We start from the raw sequence: 17,960 nt of genomic DNA on the forward strand, positions 1-17,960 counted from the left end.
CCTCCATCAGAAGACAGCCCAGACAGCTCAAATCCACACATGCATTCAATGCATTCACTCACACTCTCACACACACACACACACACACACACACACACACACACACACACACCAAAGCAAATCCACATGCTCGCATGCATGGACACATTCTCACACACACACACACACACACACACATACACACATACACACACAAACACACATAAATACACACAAACACATATTCAAACAGACATAAACCACATAGACACATAAATCCATGCACACACAGACAGAGTTAAACACATGAGTTAGGCACAGGCTTTTTTGTGTGCTCTCGTCACAGTGCCACAGCACTTAATGAAAACTGCATGACTTTAATTGATGGTACATCAGCATGATGTTAAACCATTTCATTAAAATGTCCAACTTAATTTCTGGGTAATTTTCTATTTATCACATTCAGCTGCTAACAAATGCAAAGCCCATTGACTCTTGTAATTATCCCCAGTGGTTTACTCATATCTTAAGACTCTACATTAATTTTTCATCATCTTCCCCTTTTGGCACAACCCCCTTGAAGAACTTAATTAATGTTTTATTTACACTTGTATATCTTATATAGTCTCATGTGGAATAGTCAGTTCCTCACATGCACTTGAAGGTATTCTGGAATACACTGAGGTTGCCTTCCTGCTATGAAATAATATTAATGCATTAGATTTATTAATGATAGACTGCTTGCCTAGTGAAAGAAAGATTATTGTATCTGCTGGATGGGAAGACATTCTAGAAATATAAAGTTAACATTTGGAACATTTGCAGTTAATAGGGAACTTAATTTTATTTTAGCAGCATAGCTTCATTATCTGTGCAAGTGCCATATCATGGGACCATTGAACAGCTGATGGTAAAAGAGGTAAAAAAAAAAAAAAAGGAAAAGAAAAAAAGTCAGGTAAAACCAGGTCAATGAATATTGCGTTTACCCTTATAGAAGGAGGAATTGTTTTCTTATCTGGCTTTGGAATCTCAAAGCACAGTGTCGAAGCGACGCCCTGCCTGACATTAGCCAGTGAAGGTCAGCTGAGCCGCGGCCTATGGCGCAAACCTACAGTAAATCAAACACTTCGCTGCTGTTAGTATAGCACTAGGAAAAGCCTGCCTGCTTCTCATCAGCTCCCATGACAGCTCGCTTAACAAAAGGGGCCCTTGTCTGCAACCACTGCGGTTGCCAGAATGATGGATGGGGTGAATGGTGACTGGAAAGAGGGTATGAGTGCAGCCCTCCGGTGGCAGAAACATCAGCCGCCTCAGCTCTGCACAAAGGAAAGGCTAGTCAGTCGCATATACAGTCACAGCGTATCATGTTTATTACATGGGGTGGTGCGTGTGTGATGGAACTCCGAGGGCCCCGTGCCACTACGCTGTGGCTCCGCGTCCCAGGAGACACTCCTCTGGGCCACTCTCGGGCCCCGTTGGCGACCAACGCCTCTGTGATCTCCCTGGCGCCGTGCCAGCGCCTGCCTGCCGAGGGCGTGTCAAAGCTGGCACTCTTCAGAAGCGCTGTCCTCTCTCTTTCGATCTCCCTCTCTTACACGCTCGCTCTCTCTCTCTCTCTCCTTCTATCTCTCGCCCAGACCCTTAACAAGCCGACAACAAAGCCCACGATCTACATCCCATCGCACCCTTTTATCGCGCCCATCAGACAGAATGTACTGGCGTGGGGGCAGAGGCGCACCCGTGGTGAACGAGTGCGCGAGCGGCTCCACCAGCACCCACCCACCCACTCCACCACACACTCACCCACCCAAACCCCACCACCCCGACCCCATGCTGCGGGGGCCTGATGCCCTCAAAGAGAATAGCAAAGCGATCACAGGTGCACTTTTGCGCTAATGAGGCCGAGGCTCTTCCTCTCTCCTCCCTCAGCTCAGCCCTTCGCCTGCTCAGGCCGTCGTGTCTGTCTGTGGGCTAATGAGAGACCCTGAACTCCGTGGAATTTCATCTTTTTGTCGTTTTTACGCTGGAAATCACTGAATGGGCCGGGATACTACGCCTGTGCACTGGGATCACTGCGGACAGGAAAAGGGCATCATTTTTCATCGGATGAGGGCAGGCTAAAACCAAAGAGGAGGAGACATTATGTGGGGCAAAGTGTGATGTGGTCACTTTCTGCTGAAGGCATCATAAATCCCGTTTGTGATATACTGGCCTTGGCTGTGGTGTGTGAGCTGCTCTGTGAAACAGCTTGCTGCTTATTTTATATACTCTTCTCCTTGAGTGCCTCTTGGTATCACTCCCAGTAGCCCAAGGTGAAAGCAATTAAACAAATATGAGCGCCTGGTGCAGCTCGCCTGCAACGCCCACACAGGCAACCGCCTTCCCCCAGAGCTCTCACCATGGTCTCGGGCAGCACATGCCGATACGACAGCGATGAGGCCCCATCTGTTTTCACAACAAACCGTCCATGTTTCTCATTGAAACAGAGCTTCCAACCCCCCCCCCCCACACACACACACACACACACACACACACACACGTAACTCTGCGCCATCCTCAAGGCACAGGCACGGCAGTAACATTGTCCGTGTTTGTTTTCCAGAAACAAACCAAAAAAAGAATTGGAGCTCAGCCACCTCTCCTGTCAAATCTATATTCTCTTACAGGACTGATTCTCCTGAATGAAAACGCCAGTTCTGTTCTGATCTTCAAGCTACTATAACCCATATTTGAACTGTCCTCATAATCTGACAGCCATCACAATAACAGATGCTCTTAGTAAAGAAAAATGTCTTTGAAATGCTCCAGGACTCTAATTTATTACTTCAATTTCAGCACAGTTCGTATTTACAAATAGGAGAGATCTAAACAGATGGGATCCTTTCTTGAAGTGTTGCTAAATCATACTGACGCTAACAGCACCGTTAAGGCCTTGCAGACCTTAAATGACTGCTGTGCTCTGGCCTTGACTCTGTGACTTTGTCACGTCACTGGGCCTGGAGTAGTCCAGGGGAGACAGGGGCTGGAGGTTAAAGTCTGGATCCAGGAGGTGGCTTCACACTGACACGGGACACAGCTGCAAACAATGAGCACGTCTCTCACTGCCTGGCGTAAAGGACAGCCGCAGCTGGGTGAGAGTCACTCCTCCCGTTGACACCTGTTGCCAAGCCCATTTGTCAACTGGCATGTCAGGGACTGGACGAGGGTTCCTGCGAGAGTCAGGAAGTGGATGGTGGGGTGGGACCACACACCATGACTGACAAGCGCATGCCTTGTTTTCTGTTCGCCATCTCTCAGACACCTGTGCCCACAACAAATCCTGCTCTTCCTCTTAACCTGTCAGAGCATGTAGTTTATCCCCCCAAGTGCGGGTCCTTTTTGAAAAGAGGGGGCTATAAAACCTTGAGGGGTCCCCTGACCTCTACAGCAGGAGCACTAGCTGAGCAGTTTCTTTCTGGACGTTTTCCCTCCCTTGGCAACTCTCCAGTTACACTCACATACCTCACATTTAGTTCTGTACAGAAGCACACATTCTGGTAGATCTTTCAATTGTGAGACCAAAAACATACTCTGTAGTAAAGCTGACTTTGTAGTACAGATGTAGTCTTTCTCTGTTTTGGTGAGGATTATAGTAGTACAAAAGCCTATCTATATGTATTGAAAAAGTCATTACATAACGATCAATGGCTAGAGGTGGTGGTGATGTGGTCCTTGAGTCCTGTGTCTTGTTCATTCAGTTAGTGCTTGTTTTACTTGGAGGTGGGGCAGGGAATGGAAAAGAAAGGAAAGGCCATATTCTGGCCCTGCATTCCTGCTCTAAAGATAGAAGCTAAACAACATTTACTAGGGTAATTGCTTTAGGCTGCTAGCCTGAATATTCCGCACCAGGCCATAGGGCGTTCATTTTTTTCGGTAAGTGTTGAAGGGGGCTTGATTCACCTCTGGCCAAAATGGGTTATCACCCCAAAAGATCTGCGAACACACTTGTGACCACTTTGATTTTACCGCTGATCTTTTAACAGCATCTCATAACCAGGCATCGGAGGAGGATGCCTTGATACTTAAGTGTCTCTTTGAAACAGAGTTCAAAGTTAAAGACCAATTGCCTTGATCTGTGAACTAAGACGGCCTAAAGAAAAGGCCACTGTTAGTTCTCATCAACAATCAACAGGCAATTCTTTGTCGGTAGTTCACTTCTCTATAATATATATCTACACATATCCAAACATTCTTTTCTTTGACAGAGGAGTATTTGCAAAACATAAAAGCAACATACCTTTATCAAGACCTCTATTGATCTTTCACCCAGTGTATAATTTTCCCTTGGGGGGAGGGGGGTAAAGCTGTCATACACTAACTTCAATAAGTTCAGTGGTCAGGAACTGTGAAAACTCTTGACATATCCTCGAAGCATATTTAACAAATTAGGGGTAATGTCAAATACAAATCACACGACTAATAAATGTGTTAAAATGGGCGTCACTGGCATGTCCATGTGAAATGTAATGATTTGGTTGGTCGATTCATTTATATGCCCAAGGATGTGCAGAAATCCTTTGTTTTGTGAGAAGCAGCCCATGGTGGGCACCCTGTCAAGGGGGCGATTGTGTGAAGTCTCGCCAATTCATTTAGGGCCCGTCAATCCCAGTGTCAACTACACTTTCTGTCGAGCTCAATTGGAAACAGGCCAAAGGTCCGGATGGAAGAAAACACTGAGAACGGGAAGAGCAGAGAATGGCAGGCATTTTTCTCGAGGCCTGCATCTCTGTATCTTCAGCCTTTCTTGTGGGTCTTCAGAGCCATTTGCTATGTGTGATTCAATCTGCTTCTGCTGAGAGAGACTCTTATTTTTGAACGACATAGCTAGCTATGTATAACAGTAGCCTTAATAGTAATCCTCCCGGTACATTTTAGGATTATTACAATATTGGAGATAGAAAATAAACAGTTATATCTCAAATTTATTCAGTTTTGGCTTTTGTGGGCTTTGTTTACCTGTCTACACAGAACAAGATGGCTTTGTTTTAGCAGACTGGTGTCTCTCTGGTGCCATTGTGCTGTACCTTCTGGTGAAGTCATGATGCCAGTCTGTTTTTCCCCTCTCGATAATTACATGCCTCAGTTCCCCTGTGTGCTTGGTGCTTGTTAGTTTATCTCTGCCTGTCAATATTACAGTTCCTGGCGTCAGCTGGGAGAGCAGATGCCAGCCGGTTGGGGGTGGAGGGCACCTGCTGTGCCAGTGCTCCTCCAGCCCTGCAGGGGGAAGTGCTGAGTCATGTCCCTCCCCATTAGACCCACTGGCCTTTTCCTATTTGTTTACTATTTCAGTGCTCCTGGTCCTCCCCCACTTTCTTTGTATAATTGTGCCTGTGTGAGGTAGAATGAAGGTGCCAAGGATGCGACTCCGATCCACCGCTCACTATTGCTTTTGGAGAAAGTGTGTGTGGATATGCTTAAATGAGGCAGCCTTGGGATGGTGACTGACTGTGAGACCTCAAGAGGCATGAATATTTCAGAAGCTGATTATCATGTGTGCTCAGAAGGGGGTCAACTTGTATCAATAAGGCAACAATGCTTAGTCTCATTTGGAGCGGCTCACGCTGTGAATGCCCTTGTGTTTTGCTGGCGAATTCCCCTGAATCTAAATACAGTACCCTATTAGGGGGCATTATGGTTATATGACACGGTGTAGTTGTTTAAAGCTGTTCAAACAGGAAGTCAAGAACAAAATCAAGATCAACTCAAAGACACATGCTGAGGAACTCTGCCATCAATATTTTGTTGTGTCTTCTTGCGGAAAACACTTCAAACTAGTTCCTCTGCTACTAATAGCTTCTGAAACATTAACTGATTCTCAGAAGTTAGGAATCTGGATACATTTGCATACGCCAGAATATGCACAAACCTAGTCATTCATTTGAAAAGAAAGTAGGCTAATTGAGCATGTGTACGCAGAAACTCTTCCTTTGTATCAGTGCATTAATTCAGGGGAAGCACAGGATATGGATCAGTTATCCTGTTTTGGAGGACAACCGTATTCTTGGCATGATTCAATCTGGAAAGGCCAAATATGACAATTAACCGCCTCTCTCTCAACATTGAAATGCATCTTTGATAAACTACAGAGGGCGATTTCATGCACATCAGGGCTAAATCTAGAGAGATGCAGCTGCAGGGATTTTATGACAGTAATCCATCTATGAATCAGTCGCTCTATGCTGACATCACATCAAGATGAATATGTCATTTAGGATGCATTAAAACACATTGAAATACATACGTCACTTCCTATGACATCTGTGCATTTATTGAAAAATTCAATAAGAGAAAAATATCTCTTCTGGTTCCCTCTTTTTATGTCTTATGCTCTCTGGAAATACCATAAACGCATATCCACCATTTCATTCTATAACAATGATGTAAATAATCCAGCCTGAGCATGACATAGAAAAGAAAGTCCAAAAAATGATGCTTGACTAGCGTCCACTGTCTGTCCTCATCCAGTGAGACAGAAAAAGACGTGGCCTGTGTTTTGATGAATGTGTGGGAATGAGCCGGCTTTAATTAGGGTGTTTAATGATAGGAAATGAGATGGCGGCCAGGGAGGTTACGGACCGTTTAACAAGCCACAGTAAAGGTGTGCTGCTGGGGGTGGGGAGGGCTCCAGTCATTCTGTGAGGCACGCACCCACGCTTAAAACAGGGCCGTGTGCCAGGGCTGGGTTCCAGAGAGTTCTATGGTCAAAATGGAGGCCAATTTAAAATGATCAGCTTCGAAAAGGCAGCATCAGATGTGCACTCGGGGGAGAGGTTAGCTAGCGAGCTGACAGCCGGTAACAATGTGCTCAGCAATCAAATGTCCACTCGCTGCCACTGCAATACCCGGCTCCCGGGTCCCCATGACATACATTAGGCTTAAATGAAAATCAATACGGGGGAAAATGCCAAAGTTACCAAGAACATTTTCTGACATCAGTGTTTATTTCATATCGAGAGGCAGCTGTTGTAGCCACCAGACAAGGAGAATGTTCAGACGGAAGAATATTCAGACGAGTCTAACAGACAGGGCGGTGCCCAAACCTTCTTAATGCTACGTCATTCGTCAGTTATACCTTAAACTGTACCTTAAAGTTTCGTCTTTAGCTAAGTATACCTTCTGTAAGAGTTACTTTCAGATGGTCGCCATTATGTAGCCAACAGCGTTTTTTTTTTTACTTTCTAATAATGATCCCCTGCACTCCAAGTCATGCCCATCATACTTATCTCATGCATGCTCTGAAACAGAAACATGGATTCAGCCTTTTAAGGTATACGTGGGAAGGTTTCTCTCTGGGGAACTCTAGTAACTTTAGTAAGATATCTCTTTAAAGAGACACCGCTATCAGGCAACTCAGCCCAGGACATTAATCTCAGCCACAAGGGAGTGAAAGGCTGGTGAGTGAGTGTTTAGTAAGCACAGGCCTACAGGGCAAGGGGTTAAATGCATCCAATATAAATACATCAGCCACCATGAGCGCCCCCAACACAAACAGGTGTCCAGACATAGACTGTGAAAGTGAGAGAGTGTGGGAGAGAGAGAGAGAGAGAGAGAGAGAGAGAGAGAGAGTGAGAGAGAGAGAGAGACCATAATGATAACAGTAAGGATTCGCTCTACATAGTTTCTGTAGGGTTAGGGTTAGGGTCAGGGATAAGCGAGGGAGATCGCTCTTCTGCTCTGCACACTCTCAGTCACACATGATGCATTGTCACCCCTTTCTAAGCCAGCGCTCATGATTCCATTAGCCTGGTAAACACGAGGCTTTTTGCCCCACTGATATGGCCTGGTGTGGGCATTCAGGGGGTTCGGAGAGAAACCCATGTGGCCACGTGAAGGGGAAGAGTGGACGAGACTGCCCAACACAATTGCACAGTGTCCCAGGGCCGTGTTCAATAACAAGGGCCTCCTTCAGGGCCCGCTGTCAGGAGTGACAGCAGAGATATGAGACCTGGTAGACAGCTGGGGGGATCTGATGACACTCGAAATTGCTCTCTGCTCTTAAGGCAGCCAGAAGAAACACATTCACCTTCAGCCTCTTTAGCCCGCCATGATTAAATCACGTGCAGAAATGGCGTCCTCCCCTTCCATACGCAGAGCTGAAATGTCACAGACGAAGGGCCCTCTACAGAAGGCTATTATGATTGATGAGGCTGAACTGGGCTTTGTGTTGTTTGGCGTACACTTCAGGTCCACTTCCCTCATCTACGGGGCTGTGAGGCTGGATCTGCAATAATTTCCAGGTGCAACAGAAAAAAAGGCCCCAGTTATGTCTGTCTGGATTTCAACTACAAGAAAGCAGTGTTCTCTGGGACAACAGCCTTTGAGTGAATCAGGACAATTTGTTCTCTTTTTATTACCTGGCAAACCAAGATGTGTCAAGATGCTCCTAGAGTCTGGACATATTCATTGTGCCTGATATGTTACAGTGCATGGTTTTAATTTCCAGGAAAAACAAGCGCTATGAGAAACCTAAGAGTTACTTTATTGCGATCACGATCTCAGAACTCTTATGGTCTTATCCTGAGATCCTACCAGCTACATTTCGGCCGTTTGTCATTATAGTGTAATCCCCTATGTTCTGACCACATGAAAATCGTCTGTATACTTAAGAATGTTATGTCCAAAATAAACTATTTTTTGAATTATATGATCAACAACATGGAGCCAGTCAATAAGACTGGAAATGTCTCTGTTGTGATACTGTTTCTGATTGGAATGGAAAGGACAGCTGAGCATATTACTGTAACTTGATAGTAATCAATCCGTCTTGCTCTCTCTCCCTCCCTGCATCTCTCTCTATCTCTCTCTCTATCTATCTATCTATCTCACTCTCTCTCAGTCCATGCACTAGGCTCCGAGTAGTTTATATAAATCAAAGACTTGTTTACTTTGGCCTTTTGTCATCACTATCTCCTTCTTAGTCTGGAACACAGGGTGATATGGAAACTCATGTACTTGTTTTGATAGTAGATCCAGAGGTAATTGAAGTGGGTGTGAGTTCCTAGCACTTGACCACCATATTGTTTTGTTCCTATATTTGGATATAACAGACATCCTCCCTATTGTTTTGACATGATGTTTTCCAAAATATTCACATTTGCTGGCCTGCAGTTTGGTTAAGACCCTGCTCTTAAAATGTCCTCTTTATATCTTTATGTGGGCTGCTTTGTGTGGGATCAATAAAGACACTATACATAGAAATCTGACATTGTAAAATGTTGTCACTGGCATTCCAAAACAATACATAGTTTAGGTTCTGTGAATACCTAATTGAATAATAACCGTTCATAGCCCCTTTTTGTGTGGGCTGCTTTGTGTGGGATCAATAAAGACACAAGAATTCTACTATACATAGAAATCTGACATTGTAAAAGGATGTCACTGGCATTCCAAAACAATTTGGCATTGTGCAAACATAGTGCAGAATTTTGGTGATACACAATTTAGATTCTGTGAATACTTAATTGAATAATAACCGTTCATAGCATCTGTATAGATAACATTCCATATGAACATGGAGGAATGTGAGTGAATACATCAAATACAAACATAAAGAACCCCAATACAGAGCAACAGCTGGGTTTTCTTTTTTTTTATCTGTGGGCTAAACGCATGAATATGCATGTGCATCTGCACGTATCTGTGGCTGCGCTCGTGGAGCTATTGTGCTCACTAGATACGATCTGGTGGGGACATGTGATTGTGCTGCTCGAGAGCTGGTGTTGTCAGCAGCTTGGCAATGTGCCCAGAGAGAGAGCGTAGGCTTCCTCTGGAGGACTACCCAGCCGCCGCCGCCGCCCGCCTGCTCTACCACCAGAAGCTGCCTGGGACCTGGCCTGGCAATGTAGCCACTCCTACTGTTTTGCCAGGACACCACTGTGATGGAGTAAGCCCCCTCAGTCCACCCATTACAACCACAACTCACTGTGGCGTCACAGTGAAACCCAACCTTCCAAACCAAGACTGACATAAACTTTTTTTTATTTTCAGAGGACAGAGAACTACCATAGGCATTAGTGCCAATTTGATTTCATGGTTAAGTGGAACATTTAAGGGTTTGAGACTGTACCCACTGTTCTACTGGTGGTTTGTGCAATGAGTATTCTTCTGTTTGAATAGGACTGATTGCAGTCCGCAAGGCAATTTAAAAGATTTCTTTGTATATTTGAATGTGAAAAAAAAAGAAGAATGAACTGATCTTACAACAAATCCTCAACTTCAATGTGAAAACAAATCCCATATTGTTCTTCCCGTGTGTGACCTAGGACTAGATGCAAGCTAATGCAAATATATCAATAAATGGTTTGATTTTAAGAGAAATAAAATAGGTGGTGAATCACAAAATATCTCCAGACAATAAGAGTCACAAGGGAGGGTTTGCCCTTTGGAGTGGAAGGGGTAAAGATGGAGGAGAGAACATTCTGAAATTATTGGTTGACATGTGCTTTGTAAAATGATGAAACATTGCCATTTCTGCTACAATAGGTCTCAGCAAATGACTTCAGGCAAAGGCCTTAAATCATGACACATTCTTTGCATCGAATTACACAACCCTTTGAAATAGATCTCCTGCTCGTAGGAGACAATGGGGCATGTGCTGGCCATATACCACACACTCGCCACACAATGGACAGCTCTTCGGCGCTCACAATAAAACACAGTCAAAAATCACGAGACAGAAGGGCAATGACATAAACATTTCACACGCAGCTCTGCATGCATAGAATGGAATGAATCATAATTCTTTTCTGCCATTTCTATTCTGTCCATTCTGTACACCTGCAACCATCAACCCACACACCCAACAAACCAACCCCCCCCTTCTCTTTTTCTTTCTTCCTCCTCTTCGTTTCCTCTCTCTCTCTCTTTCTTTCTTCCTCCCTCTCTTTCTCCCTCCCTTCCATCCTCTCTTATGTGGGTGTGTCAAAACAAAACCTATTTTTTTTTTCTTTCTGAGTAGCCTCACGCTAATCAATAATGTTTACGCTGGCTACCGAAAACATGTGAACTCCTCAGAGCCTCAGGGCCCCAGGATGGGAAGAAAGGATTGGGGAGGGAGGAAGGGAGGGAGGGCGGGTGGGGGAAGGGGGAGATTTGGGCGCTGAAGCATGTGAGTGCTGAAGGAGGAGGCTGGTTGCCTTGAAGACTGTGGAGGTTGTGGGGGTGGGGGTGGGTGGAGGAGGAGGAGGAGGAGGAGGAGGAGGAGGAGGATGAGGCTGTGGGCACGGCCCGCCATTGTGGTGTACGGTTTCTGTAACCGGAGCAGGGCGCCCGTCCGTGCGCAAAAACACCCACATCTGCGCGTCAACTTTTGAGTCGGGGGCCAGGTGTGCGCAGCTGTCTGCTGAGGGCAGCTCTGGGGGTGTGGGAGAGATTTGGGGCAAACGAAAAAAAAAAAAAAAGAAAGAGGATTGGCGGGGCTGATTCAGCGGGAGATTTTCAGAGAGGACAGTATCTGAGAGCTTTTCCAATCCCCCTCTCGCGTCGCCGGGATTGGTGCCAGGGCTGAGATCCTGGCCCAAGAGAGTGCCATGTGCCCCACAGATGGGGCCCCTCAGATATGATTGGACTCTTACTGCCTGTCTAATATTCCACATTAAAAATACAGTCACGCCGCAGAAAATGGTCCGGGAAAAAAATGGAATAATGCTGAGGCACTACAATGGGTCACACAACCTGTAGACTTTAGCTTTAATCAATACACTGGATGGTGATTTAGCCAACAATGCTGGAGGTATATCTTAGTGAATGCACCTTCTGTCACCACAAAGCAATTAGATTTCAACAGCTTGTATTTTGTTTACAGTGTACTGCGAGTATTATTTTCTGAACACATGCACTATTGTCACTGCAAACACAATTTGTGAATAATTTTTTTTCGAAATGACCAAAAACCCAAGGAGCTCATTTTTGCATGTCCCTCACTGTCCATTATGTAGAGCTGTTTTTTGTGTTTGTGAAAGAAAGAGGTCCCTGGCATCATTCCATAATAGCTAAATTCTTCCCCCCCTTCTCCCCACCGCAGTTGGATGACTGTTTCTCATTCTCTTGCCCAATTACCGCAGTCTGCAGTTCTGACTTTAATAAGGTGCCTTCTACTTCACCGCAGCAAAGAAGGTGAAACCTTGACATGACTGCCAAACAAATTAAGACATGCGCTGCTTTTTTCCTGCTATAGAAAGTATTTCTTCTTGTATTTATGGCCATAAACAACAGTCAGACAGCCCAACCCAAAACATCCAAACATGTTCAGACTCTTAGTGGCAAGGGCAGCTGGGCCTGCTTGAAGGGCCAGCATATCTCATGCAATGTCGTTTTTATCATAAAGATGTGACTGCTATAAGTTATTGACAGTAGCCCCCCTATTGGACGCAGATCAGGGTCTGGAGTTGTAATAGGCAATGGGGGCAGGGCCGAGCAGAGCAAAATCACAGCTCACCACTGCAGCACTGATAAGAGCCTGCTCAAGGAGATAAGATCTGGGCCTTCATCCTTACAGGAGGCCCGTCTGCGCGTCTCAGACAGACACACCTCGGATTACCTCCGACCAATCAGCCCCCTTTCAGAGCGGCGCTGGTGCTTAAGGGACCCCTGGCCTTTGTTTTGGTTCGCCCTTAAGCAGGCGACTTCAAGGCTGAGCCTCGGACGGCCGTCGTCTAGCCCCTGTCTCCCCGCATCACCGTTCAGCGGGTTAAGCACAGCAAGGCTCAGGCCTAACAAGGTGCTTCTGCCGCTGTGATCAAGCGGGCCCCGGAATGGGCTGTGTCATGGCCAGCCAGCCCTTTAAAACCAAAAGGGAAATTAAAACTTCCTGATTATCCTGGAAGGTGGCTAAAACAAAAACAGGGTCAGGTGCTTATAGCCATGACCCCTTCTCTGGCTGATTCCTGGGCGAGAAATTCCAAGGTAATTTTAGACGCACATTTGAGATGACTATAATCAAGCCAAGACTTGCGTGTGCAACAAGAAATGCATCCCTCTGCAACACAAATTAATTTGATGCGGCTCAAATGGGGGTGGTTTCAACTGAGCCAAACAGACATGTTGTGCTCAAACAGCGATTTGGGCACTTCCATGAGAGCAAACAGTATGGTTGTGCCCGACACGCATGGCTCTCCCTTGGCCTAATGCAGAAATGCTGCGTAGACAAAGCATCCCAGCTGCTCTCTGTGAACAGCCACCAGGAAAATCCCCCAATTTGCACAGTTGTCGGCCCCCAGACTGTGGAAAGCTCATAGAAAGGTACAGCGTGATGATATTATCAGAAACGTTCCCACATTATGCAACCCAGCTACTACAATGACTTTTTGTCTCTCCAAAACTGACGACAAGCTGAAACAGAATATGAATTTTTGCTCTGAATTCCCACAACACATTAGAATCAGTGCAAATGGTTCCAGATATCAGTGACAAGCCTGATCTTTGGTACTTCACTGCTATCTCAGGGAGAGGTACCAGTTAAGTCTTTAACATCGAAAGCCCATTAAGAATCGCCCTTCTGCTGCCCCCTGTTGACATCACCACTTGAATTAAATCTGTTTTATCCACACGGTCGGTCAGTACGGTTTTCCATCAGTGGGGAAAGAACAAGCTGAAATTTTAAAAGACACTTGTAAAAGACGCTGCAAGATTTTTACAGTGTAATATGGTACAAGCAGAATACTTAACTAATATTAACTAATATGCTAGAACACATGCTCTGTGCCAAGATATACTGAAAAAAACGCATATGAATCCAGCACCCCAATGACCACTAGCAGGTGGCTAAAAAATAGATCAAGTTCCATCATTTTAACCCACAATAAATGTAGCCCACCTATCAGAAACTAAACTATGCTCTTGTCTGTCATTGCCAACAAAGTCTATAATGCAAAGCAATCTTTATTTTGAATGTTGAGAGGAAAGTTCTGCTATGAGTTTTCTCATGGGAGGAACAGCACCCTAATTGTGATGTCCTCAGCAGAGGTCAAAGGCTGCTTTCGGAGGCAGGAAGTCTCCAGCAAAACCCCTTTGTCACTGAGCCAGACTGGCCCTCCTATGAACTTGAACTCATATGCATAAGATGGTGGGATGGAGCCAGTGGACTTTATTATGCCAGGGCAGCGGAAGCCTAATCTTGCTTCCATCAGATGTATTATTGGAGGTCTCTCTCTCTCTCTGCCTCCTCAGCCGTATGCCATTTCTGTCACCCTTGTATTCATACTGCAAGGCATTCGCTTGGCCAAAGAGTCGAGCAAGAATGTCTCCAGTCTCCCTCCTCTCTCTCAGTTTCTTTCTCTTTATTCTTCTCTCTCTCTCTCTCTCTCTCTGTCTGTCTGTCTGCCTGTCTGTCTGTCTGCCTGCCTCTCTATCTCTATCACACATTCAAACTCTGGCTATTACCTTAGGACACTATGATTTCATTTCTCCCCTCCATTCATTTAAAATCTCAGTAATGTGATTTTCTTTGTCTCCTTCAAGATGCCACCATTTTAGGTGTAGGATGGTTTCTTATATAAACGCACAGATACTTATAGCTAGGTTACATCATCTCCATGAGGGTATTATCTGAGTGGACGGCCCAGTCTCCAAATAGTCAATAATCCTAAAACAGACAGCTCCGTCTGTGAGGAGGGGGTGGGGGTTGGGGTGTAGGTCAACAGGAGGGGACAGGGGACCTAATTTAGAGGAGGGGGACAGAGGGGAGGGGATCCGCACAGGCTTACAGATATCATCACGTGGAAAAAACTCTCAGCAAATCAATACGGCAGGTTGATGGGGATGTGAAATCTAGAAGATAAACATCACAGAGTCAGAGCAACACAACAAGGACAACTGGGCTGAATGATATGGAGGATAAAGACATCAAATGTCCTTGGATGAATTAAAAAAATACTTATTGGGATGTTATCTTAAATGTTTGCCAAATAAGTGACAACTGTTGTTATTCTAATGTGCAAATAAGGGTTATGATTATTTTGAAATATGTGGTAGTTTATCTAACATTAAAGCGCAAGAGCCAGACTTTTTTTTTTTTTAAGATAATATCAATGGCCTACAACAGAGCTTGTCCAGTCCCGTACAAGATATTCAGATATGAGGAAAGTCTCAAGACAGAGACAGGTAGAGGCAAAGCAGTTCTTGATAAAATATCCTTGGACTAAAGCGTGCTGATGGTGGTGCAATGTCGTTCATTTCAGTTCATACTTCGGATCAGGTGGTATGGCAGAGCTCATTGTTTCTCAACGCTCACCTTTACTCAACGTTCTGGGCTGGGTTTCCCAATAACGGTGTCTCTTTGCGTTTTGACTTGAATACTTGAGACTTGAATACCTTACTAAAGCTGTTTACTTTTCTACTTGCGTTTTCCAAAGAGTTCCTATAAGAGAAATCTTCCTACGCATACCTTAAGAGGCTGAATCCATTTCTGGAATCAACTTTTGCCATTCATGTGTGTTTGAGCATGGGTAAGATGAGTATGATGGGCATGACTCAGATTGGAGCGCAGGTAATCAGAAAGCACACCAAGGCTTCCTATGCAAGTAAAAACATTGAAAAAGTTCCCAACTAAAACGGTAGGCTAGGCTGCCAGTAGATTTATTTTTGCAAGGAATGAACGGCTGATGAGATAAACGGCTAATTAATTTATACCAGTGTTTTTTATTTTATTTTAATTTAATAAAGCACAAACTGTAATGCAACACATATTTTGGTCTTGCATCACAGTCGGTGCATACGTCCAGAAAACCAACACAACATTTTTAGGCTCTAAAACATTTTTTTTATCTGAAAACTGTGTTAAGGTATAACGTCAACTTACAGTGGTCCAGACCAACCTAACGAAGGTATCTCTTACACAAGGTGTACTAAGGACGTTATGGGAAACACCTTGATACGTTAAGGTACAGCTTAAGGTAAATTTGCGAATGACGCAGTGTAAAGAAGGCTTTGGAAAACCTTTTTCGTTAATGTTCTGAAAGATCACATCAGTTTCCAGTGACAATATGGTAAAAAAAATAAACCACATATGCATATGCATATTGAAAAGGCAAAGGTATGAAGGATGCGCTTCGTCCCCCGTCCCTATTTTTTGCCGCGTTTAAATCACCTTTCAAAATGCACTCATGCAAATCTCAGAAGAGGGCATAATTAAGAGTTTAGAGATCTTTCATGCAGTCTTCAGCGGGAAAATACCACAACACCATACACGAACCTGAGTAGAACGTCAGCATCCAGCAGCCAAAGTGCGAGCGCAACACAGCACCGTTCTTTCTGAAGTTTCTCACTCGAATACAATTTATCGAAAGTGCATTTTACTTACCATAAAAAGTGACGAAAGAGAGCAAGGCTACAAGCAACAACGTATCTTTCCGGCAAGCCATGCTTTCCGTAGCGTACCAGTCACTGGAATGAAGCGTTCCTACTCAGCGCACAGGGACGCAACTAGACAGACTTTACTTCAGTGAGTGGGTGTGGGTGGGAGAGAGACGTGGACGGGGGGAGAGGGGGAGTAGAACTGCTAGAGTGGTCTGCCGCTATTGTACTGTTTCCACGACCACGAGGAAAGAGGAGGAGAGTGGTGAATTTACAATTATCGCTCCCCTCCCTCTTTTGCCCAGTCTGTACCCCCCATCATGCCTCAAAAATATCCGGAAAAGGCAATGGCTGAGAGGAGCTGATGAAATTCATTGTGTTTCTGTGGTGGTCATGCTTCAGTTGGCCTACCTCCTTCCTCCACTGACGGACAATACATATTTTTCCACATAAACAAATAGAAATGGCGTTTACGGATTATAGCATGATTATGAGTTTAAGATTATGCTTATAGGTTTATAGGATGATTATGACCGACTAGAGAGTGTAGATTGTATTAAAAGATTGGACCAAGCCATCCACTAAACCAGAATAAAATAGATTAAGAGATAAATAAGCAAATAAGTAAAGCATTTGTGGTGTGTTGCTGCTGAGGATGCATGGGCTGTATAAATCCTGGATAGGGGCTTCTCCAAACAAGGGTCCGAGCTCGCAGGTAGTTAACGACCTCTGCTGTTTTCTCCACTCTCCTGTCACCTTCGCTAACAGCTGCAGCAGAGCGCTGCCTGCCGGGCTCTGCCACTCCAGCTGTCTAACCAGGCCTGCTGCCATAGATCATTCCCTCTGCCTGGGATGCAAAATCGCGGGGAATATTAAGTTACTTCGGAGGGGTAGGGAATGGCATTTTTCAAATTCAGCCTTTAAACTTTCCTCTCCAAAGTAAACCAGATATCAGTGGAGATTCTGTTTAAAAAGGCATGCAGCGAATGGGTGGCCGTATCAGTTGTTGTTAAAAATGCACGGTGGAAAGGGAAAGGTCTGTTTTTGCTGCAACAGAATCATACTGTGAAGCTAATTTAACCCCTTGTTGTTTTAGTTATTTATTCCCTTTAATTTTGGTGTTTTTACACAAAACGTCATTGTTTTATTAACCCACTGGGCCACAATCCATGTTCAGAATATATAACAAAACCATACTTGTGGTGGGCAGACACATTAGTTGCACTTGAGTGGGTTCTGTCAGTTGACTTGTCAGCACTACTGTATGTTTGTTCACCTGTATGAAATAAAGACCCTCATCAATGCTCGGCTAAGTCATTAGGGTGGAGGCCAGCCCGCACCTCAGATCCAGGGCAGTAGAGTTAGAGTGTGGGTCCACGTTCAGTGCCTTACGGGTCTGGCTCTTCTGAGGAAGCTGAGAGGAATCGTAAGCCACCAGTGGAAAAAGGCTTTGAAGTTGACACGGAGGCCAGATCTCTCCGGATTGCTCTCTCTCTCTCTCTCTCTCTCTCTCTCTCTCGCTCTCTCTCTCTCTCCTCTCCTCGCCAGTGAGAAGAGAATCCCTTCCATGCTGGCATTTAATTAATTTTCCATCTCAAATCGACCTCATCCTGCTCTTTTCCACTCGTGGCTGTATCTTTCAAAGTCTCTTC

At 44.8% G+C, this 17,960-nt stretch overlaps 1 protein-coding gene across 6 annotated transcripts in view; it reads right to left on the minus strand.

The window, feature by feature from the left end:
* Window positions 1-16,549, minus strand: part of mcama (melanoma cell adhesion molecule a) — a 30,202-nt gene extending 13,653 nt beyond the window's left edge. For 3 of the 6 annotated variants that reach the window (XM_042708421.1, XM_012821967.3, XM_042708422.1), the window contains exon 1: window positions 16,316-16,547. In XM_042708421.1, coding sequence (XP_042564355.1) covers window positions 16,316-16,376 — 61 coding nt within the window. In that variant the 5' untranslated portion in view covers window positions 16,377-16,547. Of the gene's footprint in view, window positions 1-16,315 lie in introns of all 6 variants that reach the window. The other 3 variants (XM_031571532.2, XM_031571534.2, XM_031571533.2) reach the window with 2 other exon arrangements.
* Window positions 16,550-17,960: the final 1,411 nt, after the last annotated feature.

Source organism: Clupea harengus, chromosome 8 (assembly GCF_900700415.2).
Source record: "Clupea harengus chromosome 8, Ch_v2.0.2, whole genome shotgun sequence".
In the NCBI taxonomy this organism is placed as follows: Eukaryota; Metazoa; Chordata; class Actinopteri; order Clupeiformes; family Clupeidae; genus Clupea; species Clupea harengus.